General features: G+C 29.8%; 1 protein-coding gene across 1 annotated transcript in view; it reads left to right on the top strand.

Annotated features, from left to right (window-relative positions):
• Positions 1-1102: 1102 nt before the first annotated feature.
• Positions 1103-10081, top strand: part of LOC148279058 (proton-coupled amino acid transporter-like protein acs) — a 91993-nt gene continuing 83014 nt past the window's right edge. Inside the window, exon 1 of the mRNA XM_088230504.1 lies at positions 1103-1283. Within this exon, the coding sequence (XP_088086630.1) occupies positions 1230-1283 (54 nt within the window). The 5' untranslated portion in view covers positions 1103-1229. The remainder of the gene's footprint in view (positions 1284-10081) is intronic.

Raw genomic sequence — 10081 nt, 5'->3', positions numbered from 1 at the left:
TTTACGGATTTAAAATAAAATAAATGTAATCAATCTAGATAAATAGTTTTTTTTTTAAATATGCGTAATGCTTTGTATTTATTAATAGTTGAACAAAACAAACGTCTTCTGATTTTTAAACTACACACAGGTGAAAACATGAGTTCAGTGTTCTGGTTCTATTTCACACGCAAAGCTGAATTCATCATCCATCTGGATACAGACCTCAATATGTCATGCTACTTACGATTATCAAAAGGCTTAAGTAATGGTAAATATTAGTATATAAACACTTGCCGACTTTTTATGTCTATCAGTTTCGAAACTTATCCGTCTCTTCATCAGGACACTCAGTACACTTACATGAAAATACTAAAATACACTTTTACCTTCACCGTAGTATATGCAGTATTCATGAAAAAATACATAAATTATATGTAAAGTTATAGGGGGGTGCAAACACCGCCACGTCCGAACACGCATTAAAAATTAGGTTGGTAATATTTAGTGTTATGCTGGAGAATTGAAAGTTACACAATTGTTTTTTTTTTTTAATTAAAAAATCTACGTCTCAATACCGGTAGCTATAAAAAGGCGGCATGTTGTTATATTGGAAGTAATATTTACTAACATTAGTTAAATTATTTTACTACAAAATTAACGCTTTGAACATAAATTGTAAAGGACTTGGGACATATTTTTTATTATTTCTTTTTTTTTTTTACTTATTTTTTTAAAATAAAAGAAATATTTTTGTTCTTATGATTTACCCAAATATTTTATTTTGAGAGCCATTTTCAATGAGTTTTATTTAAGAATTGATGTCCCTTCGGTAATTCTTTTTTTAAATCCATCAAAAAACTGCCTGCAAAAAAATAAAATGATCAAACGAATTAATTATTTAATTTTTTATTCTACAAATTGAAAGAGAATAAAGATGAATCAAATGGCATTTAAAACACATTTTCGGAAGTTTGTCCCTTAACTTGAGCATGTCGAAATTCTGCAGTCGATAAATTCACTGTGCGAATTGGAATTATTGTTTCATCCTACTCGGCAGAAAGCATTTATGTATATAAATTGCAGACCCGTCAGAGAGACTTCATTTTCCGCCGAGCGGAGCTCGTGTTAGCACGTACATCATCCGCGAGTGAAACGTCGGGAAAACAAATCCAACATTGTTGTTGCGAATCAAAAATAAATAAGTTGGTGAATTATTGCGAAGTGTAAGTTCGGAGTGAAATTCTAAAATGACTAAAAGTGAAAACAGCGATTCCTGCATACCGTTGACGGAATGTGTTAAGGTAAGATAATTTGTTAATATTGATAATTTTCTTTTTTCAAGACATCTTTTCAAAGTTTACGGATGTGTTGTGATTATTTGTAGTGTTACCTAAGAAAAAATAAAGTATTTTCTGCTTTCTTTTGCTGAAATGTGGAATACATTTTGTTAGAGCTTGGAGCAACAGGTTGTTTAGTAAAAGTGAGTCAAGGGCATTTCAGAAAATACCTTTTCTTGATTTCAGTGTCTTTCAGGAGTATTTTTGTGTTCTTGTAAAGTTTATTTCAAGAATAAAAAGTGTTGCATTTTCAGTTTTTTTAATTAAAGCGTTATGTAGATTATAAAGATTTATTTAATGAAGGGGGTTTTTTGAATGCGACGATTTTATTCAAACAAAAATTCAAATTTGATTTAAGAAATGGCATATTTTTTATCAAGCGTAAGTTTAGTGTGTTTAAATGGATAACCTATTTATTTAGTTGTATTTTTTCGAGAAAATACCAATAATTTATACGTAAAATGATTATTAAATTTAAAAAGCAAAGAAACTTCAATTGTTCAAAAAGTCAATAGGCATTTTCCACAGTGGATGATTATATATTATTTTATTCTTATTATTATATCCTCATATATACCTAGCTAGTAGAAGTGAAAATATAATTATTTTTTTAATTAAAATATACGGCCCTAAGTGGTGTCTTTTACATATTAGTTGCATATACATTAAAATACATACATGTAAGTGGAATTATAGGCAAAATATAATATAATATTTAAAACAAATTAATACTAAACAGTTATTTATAAATTAAGAAGTCGAAAAAAATACACAATTTAAAAATTACATTACCAGTTATGAAAATATTGATAAAAAAAAATTTGGTCCTAGAAATATTACGAACCCTTTTAAAAAAAACTAATAAAGCAATACATATTAATAAAAAATAGTAAAACAGTATTAAAGAAATGTTAATATTGTCCCATAGATAGAAATAAGACGGAAAAAGAAATTGTGTTAAACACAACATATTAGGAATCTTTGAAAGTCTGAAGATTTACAGGGCCTACGATCTATCATTGACAAACATATTTAGAATTGTAAATATTACACATTATATACAACCATAATTTCGAGAAGTGATAAACATAATTCCTGTTATTACTTAGGATTTCATAATTCTTTTCTTTGTTAACCGTTTCTTGAAATGAAACATTTTGATACGAACTTAATATTTAGTCTGATTCTTCAATCAGAATATAGTACACAAATGAACAAATCAACTGAAGATTTTCAGTGTATTCATAAACAACCTTTGAAGTATAACATGAACGAGAAAATTCGTCAAATGTTCATAATGATTACGTTTCTGTAGATTTCAAAACGGCTGCCAAAATAATATGTTTGCTGGTTTTTAAAAACGAAAAAAAATTGTTTTCGTAAGTGAGACACGCCCAACTTTACCTACGCTTTAACAAATGAAATACGTATTTTAAAACACTGACATAGATGACGCAAGGATTTTTTTTATAAAATGAACAGTTACTGAAGAAAATATTTTCTCAGTGACTGTCGATGTCGGTGCCAAATAATATATTTTTAGTTTTAAGAAATAAACTTCTCACAAGAAGTGACATTACGGGGTATTTACTTTTTTACTTATTTATTGTCTGTATCCCGACGGATGAAGAATACAAAACAGTTTTGTGTGGGAAATAAAACCAGAATCTTGGACGAGTGTTTTAGACTCGATGGTCACTCTCAGTCCAATATCCTGAAAAAGGCAATCAATTGGAAAAACGTCCGCATCGTAGTGTAGTGGTTGGCGCGTTCGCCCACCATGATTGAGGCCCCAGGTTCGACTCCTAACAAATACTTGTTTATAAGGTGGTTTTACTCGGCACTATTTCACTGCTTCTTTACTGGCACCTGAAGCGTAAGATTAATCACCTTACTTTACTGTAACAGATTAGTGAGATACGATGCATTTGGTGTATCAATGCCGTACCCTATGCACCGTGAGGTTTGGATAAGGGTTTAATGAAGATGAAATATTTACTTGTTATATCCACAATATGGTACATACGCTGAAACGGAATTTATTTCATTGTTAATTTTGTGATTTTAATAAATTAATATTTGCGTATTTGTGATTTCTACAAATATTTGTATTCCGAAGCCAATTAAAATTTTTTAATTTTGTAAACTATCTGATGGTAAATAGGAATCAATCTGCAGTAGAGCAGGGTTTGAACCTGGTCCTCTGGTTAGCAAGCCAAGTCACAACGCAAATATTTGTTTATATTTATTTCTGCCACAAGAGGCCAGGAGGTGCCTCTCCGGGAACCGAATCCGGAACCTTCTGTGAATAGTAAAGTATCTTAGCAAATACTCCACGGAGGTCTCCGATTCGAGGATATTACAACAGATATGGATAACATTTTTGTGAAGGGAAGCATCCGGCAATTTATTTATTTATACAGACAGTACACAAAAAAATCCAGAGGTAATGTTTGAGATAATTATATATAGTATCGGTATACATAACATAGATAGAAAAAATTAGAAAAAGTAATAAAAAAAAAAATTAACCAAAAAACCTCATAAAAGAAAAATAATAATCATTATCGTTTCCTTTCCAAACCTAATGGTGCATAGGGCACTAGATTGATACACAAATCGCAGCGTATTTTGATCATTTTTGTTGCATTACGGTAAGATGATCAGTCTTACGCATCAGGTACCAGTCCAGGAACTATGAAATATTACATTCGAAAAACATGTTTTTTAATCAACATTTCAAGTTAACCATGCCGGGAATCGAACTGTTACTATAAAAATAAACTATAATATTTAGTAAATAAGATTTTATCATATCATCCCCTTATGAAGCAACCCACGAAGGCATGATAACGTTTTACGTTTCAGGTGCCAATCAAGGGATTCTAAATAAATATTTTATTTGCATATTAAAACAGGGATGAAGAACATTTTATAAAAGAGAATAAAGAAGTCTAGCGATTTACGGGGCTAATAATCTGTCATTAGCTGGTTTAAGAGGCCACTTTGAACACCGTGTAACATTAACCATTCTGCCTGTGTTTGAACGTCTTTATTCAATAAATTCTTTCATCCGTTGAAATTTATGAAATTAAAAAGCTAAAACCTTATTAGTGCGGGTGAGATGCTCACCGAATTATTTTGGCTATGCTTTAGGTGACGCCTGAAAATACTTTTCAATTTTTATACTTCTTCTGTAACCAGTTGGTTTTATCAACAATATTTTTCAACCAGCCAATAACCGGTCATAAGTCGTGTAAATGCCTAGACTTTTACATTCTATTAGTTAATACATTCTTCATTTCTGTTGTAATGTATTCATCAAATATTTATTTGCACTGCATTATTAGTTTTATGATCCCTGGACTGGCACCTGAAACGTAAGACTGATCATCTTGCCTTCCTAGGTGTTTTATAATGAAGAAATCTAATTAACTAAATAGTGCGGTTTATTTTTAGGTATATTTTTTTTCACTCTCAATATTTTTTTCTACATTATCTTCTATAAAATTTTATTCATCTCGTTTTAAATATATTAATACAAATAATTTCCAAGGGGGTTGATACAGACAATATCAATATATTGTTAATAGGAACGTTGGTGACTCAGTGCACATGAAATTGAGTACATATAGAACGGTTCTTCTCCCGTATTTCATTCTAAATAGTTCTAGATAACTATTTGTTACTTTTGTTCAAAATTGTTTAAACTTCTTGATTAGTGTTTTTTCTTTCTTTTTTTTCTTGAATTTATTTATATTATTTAAATACAATTTTTTTTATTTTTTTTACATCATTATATAATATTTTCATACATAAATATATACTTTTTACCTAAGTATTAGTTTTAAATAATAATATTTATATAATTTTTTTTTATCATTTAGTGTAGTTCAAAATTGTTTTCATAGTTTTTTTTTAACTGGTTCAAAGTAATTCTAATGCCAAATTATCATTTTTAATCGATAATTCTATAACTGTTATTATTATTTTTTTATATAAAGCTTATCTTTTTTAGACTTTCTTTATTTGTTAATTATAATATTGTTTTAAATGCTTATAACCATACTTACATGTATGTATATTTATCTGTATTTGTAACTTACATGTAAATGGCACTAAGTGCCGTTTATTTCAATAAAATAACATTTAAAAAATATAATAGATATAATATTTTAACCACGCAAGGGGTGATTTTCTAAACCACTCTCGTGGCACAAGAAAACCGTTTTCCTCGTGTATTTTGTATGTAAACACTCGAGATAATATGGCCGCGAGAGCGTTTGGAATACCACTCCAGGAATTGAAACCGTCACCTATTGCGGGGCAGGAAAATTCGCTTAGCTTTGTATTAGGTACATCAATAGGGTTTTTTTTTTAATGTATTACATAATAACGCTTGGTTGTGCAGAAAATTAATACATTGCATAAAAAATCGTTACAATTCTTACGAGATACATCAGCCTTGAAGATCTAAAACGAAGGAAAAGACTACGAACTGCACCCAGAACAATCATTGCGGACCAGAACGGCTAGGGCTGTGAAAATCGAATGAATTTAATCGAGTCACAACGTGTAAGCACATTACTCGGTACTTGAAGAATTACTGTATTTTCACAATTCTTGCTCATGTATTAAAATAAACAACCATGTTGTATGTTTTGTTAGTGCTAACGCATGTACCCTAATTAAAAATGCAATATCATCCCATTTTTTATATACAAAAGTAGTTTAGATTTAGCACTAAAAATAATTATTCACCAAAGCGATTGCAACAAATCTAACTGTAATCAAATGCGTTCAGTACTAGATACAACAGATAAAATGAAATTTCTTGATGTATACAAAGACCAAAACTTAAAATAGAAAGACCATATTAGTAAACTACTTAAACGTATTAGAAGATGTACTAGTATATTTATTTTCACTAGATTAAGGAATATTTTAAGAACAAATAATTTAAAAATAGCTTTTTACTTAATTGTAAAATCTTTAGTACAATACGGAATTGTTAAAGGGGTGGTGTATATTCCAATATAATATGAAACCCTCTTTAAATACTTCAAAGCTTAGTAATCAAAGTCATTTTAAAGAAACCCTCAACATTCAACACCGTCTAAAATATAAAAAATATTTAAAATCTATACAGTTGACACTAATTATAAAATAAATTATACTATACAAATTATCAAAAAAAAAAAAAAAATAATTTGAGATGAATAAATTCCAAAATTCCAAACAGGTCATGGTCAAAATAGTTTTGTTCTCAAAGGAATAAAAAAAAACACATTAATCTCTCCAATGAACTAAAAACTATTAAACCTAATATATCAGTAAATAAACTCAAAGCAAACTTAAAGAAATTTTTGAGCCCGAGTAAAACAGCATCCTTTTTTAAATAGTATTATTATTTTCGGTTTTTCTATTATTTTGCATACTTTTTTTCTCATGTATATTCGAAATCATATAATCATATAAATCAAAAGAGCTTGTCTCAGTTGTCAAGTTACTTATAACGTAAAAAAATATGAGTAGATTGCAATTAGAAAAATAAAAAAACATGTATTATCATTTATTAAAATAAATAAAATAAAATAACCAACCATTTAAAGGAACACTACCATAAGTCAAACTAGAGGATGGGTCACAAACTCTGAATCCGGGCAAAGAAATATTAGATTTCTAGACTCAAAAATATTTTAATGTTACTCCAACATTGCGAAACCATGACCCAGATTCCACTGAATAAATTGGAATAAAAATGGTATCTGGGCTTAGGTAGAGAAAAATCGAAAAAAATTACTCAAACACATTCTTAAAGAATAAATGGTATAACTAAATAATAAATTAACTCAGCCCAGTCCTTGTCTGCAAGAATTTGGTCAGACTCAAAATATTGTTAATAAATTAACTATAAGGCAATCTTGTAATTGTTAGTTTTGCATAAAAATCTCCGCCTAGGCTGTGCCTAGTTAGGCAGACAAGACATAATCCGGAAGAATCATGTACATAGTAAATGAAGAAAGTGTAATTACCCCCGCACAATGAGTTTTGAATCTCCTTTTCTCTCCTTATTGGTAATCTTAATTTTTTTCACGTCTTGTTTTTTATGTATGGCATTGTTGGTTAAATTTCATCGTATTTTGTATTTGATTATCCCCTCAACAAATTTATTCATGAAAATTGCAACGTTACATTTTGTTGGCTGCTTTACTGATAGAAAGTCAATTTTTTAATGCATTCCATAAATAATATAAATAAATGTTAAAATACCACGTGTGAACACGATTTACAGGTGCAAATGTATTTTTTATTTAAAGGAAGTTAATTTTTACTTTTAATTGTAGTTTACGAAATTTTCCGTTTAGAATCATTTAAGCTTAAGTAAATTTTGGCCGTAAATATGTAGGTTTATTATTGCTTTATATTAGGTTTTTTTTATATATCGATCCATGTGATTCTTTTTTGTAACCATAATTAGTTGTCAAGATAGCCAGGTTTATAAAAGCGGAAGTTATATTTACCGTACAAAGCATGTAAACTTACCTTGACATATAACAGTGTGCTTTTAATTGTCAGGCACCAAGTCCAATAGCACAGAGCAGTAACTCATCATACGCCAATAAAGTGTATTAGGGATATATTACATAAGGACACTTATGTTCATTATGCGGCTTGCAAATCACTCATTTAAGCAAATAATTACAAGTAAATAGTCTTAAAACATTTATAAGTCACCATAGTTTTACAAAAAAATGCGACGCACACTATATTCTTTTCATGTACGGTCATATTGCATAAAATTTTATAGAAGCGTACGGACGGAAAACAAAATAACGTTTTTTTTTTTTTTGAAATCATGAACTCATAAGATCGTAACTATAAATACCCCTTTCTCCAACGAAGTCATGCAGGCGTAAAACATGAGTTTTGTGAAAAAAACATTCAATTAACACATTATTTGAACAAACTATTCGAATAAAATAATGTCAATGGCAATCATAAATATATATCTACTGACATTTCTTGGTGGAACTGAATTTTAATTTAAATAATAAAAATACTTTATAGTTTAATTCCACTTTTATTATTTTATAAATGTTTTACCAGTGACCGGGTTTCGTCGTGACCGACATCGTCAGACTGGTGTGACGATGTCCGTCACGACGAAACCCGGTCACTGGTAAAAAAAGAAAAAAAACAAAATAATTATAAATAATAGTGGAATTAAACTATAAAGTATTTTTATTATTATAATTATATCTATAGTGTTAATGTATATTTGACACGAAATATAATTTAATAGATTCGTTTTTTCGCTCTTCTGAAAACTAACGATAGTCAAGTTACTTCCCAATACGTCTGACCGGTCGAAATATGTTACACAGAAGCACTTTTTTTCATGAAAACTATTTTAATTTTTTGGTCGTTTTTATGGTTTGCTCTTTGTACTTAGGAAGCGTCGAATGGAATTATAAATTAGATTTCAGTTGTAGAAAAGACTCATTTTGAGACACCAGTATTAAACTTCTCGTGTTTAATGTATGTTACGAAGGAACTGTACCGTCTGAGCGTCCTGTCCTTGACCCGTAGATGCAGTGCTTCTCTTCAACTGGAAAACAATGCAACTGAAGGCCGATGCAGAAATCTAAATGGGACACGTGCGACATTCAATATTGTATGGCAGATTTTATTAAGGAGGCATAAATAACTTCCAATCTGAAAACTTATCGGTTTGAAAACGGAACCAGAATCCTAGGCGAATGATTTTAAATCAAATTAAAAAAAAATCCGGCTCTTAGGTAAAATTAATGGAAAAGTAAATCTAGTGGGGATAAGTTCGCCTCGCAAGCAATTGGACATACTCAAACATTGTTGAATTAACTACCTGGTAAAAAAAGAAGTAAAAAATTGGAAAATGGATTTCTGGCGTTGCCTAGTAGGTGATTTGGTTCAGCAGGATGAATCTCACCCACGTGATAAAGGTTTCAGCTCTTTTACTTCACAAAAGTCAACAGATGGAAGAGTTGAGAAAATCTGGAGGTTCAAACATGGGCAGAATAGTGAATGTTACATAGTGTGTAAAGTGGCCACTTATACCAGCCATTGACAGGTCATAAGCCCTGTAAATGCCTAGACTTCCATATTCCCTTCTCAAAAATGTTTTCTCTCTCTGTTGAAATAAATTTAAATAAAACATTGTAATTTAAACAACCTAAAATTAATATTTCTCGTTCACCTTGCCAGAAACCGAATACTGAAAAACTTCCAAAACCACTTTGCAAAGAGGCAGACTTAATTCCTCTTAATTTCCCAACTCATTATTTTTATCTGAGAGTAACCATTGAGTCTAAAACACTCGTTTGGGGTTCTGGTCGTATTTCACACACAAAACTGTATTTTTCATCCCCCTGGTCACAGAAAAGTTCCTGGACTGGCAACTGATCACCTCACATTCATGTAAATTCACTTTATTTGGCTTACCAATGCAGTGCCCCATGCACCACTTGGGTTTTAAAAAAATATGCTAGTATAGTGATCAACATTACAGTCTTTAGAAATATCAAATAATTAACAATTATTTATTTTTTGGAAAAATATTTTGTGATCTCAAATACTAACAAAATAAACAGTGAATACTAAACAAATTAATTCGTGATGTTAACATTTTATTAAAATTGAAAAAAATAAATTGTTTTCTATTAAAAAACGATTTGAAATTGAAATGAAATCAATAACATTTGTATTTTATTAGTTAGTTG

Source organism: Micrasema longulum, unplaced genomic scaffold (assembly GCF_059751315.1).
Source record: "Micrasema longulum isolate JH-2025_06_02 unplaced genomic scaffold, ASM5975131v1 h1tg000774l, whole genome shotgun sequence".
NCBI classification, from domain to species: domain Eukaryota; kingdom Metazoa; phylum Arthropoda; class Insecta; order Trichoptera; family Brachycentridae; genus Micrasema; species Micrasema longulum.
Note: the sequence above shows the minus strand (reverse complement) of the source record. Positions and strands in the feature narration are given on the sequence as shown.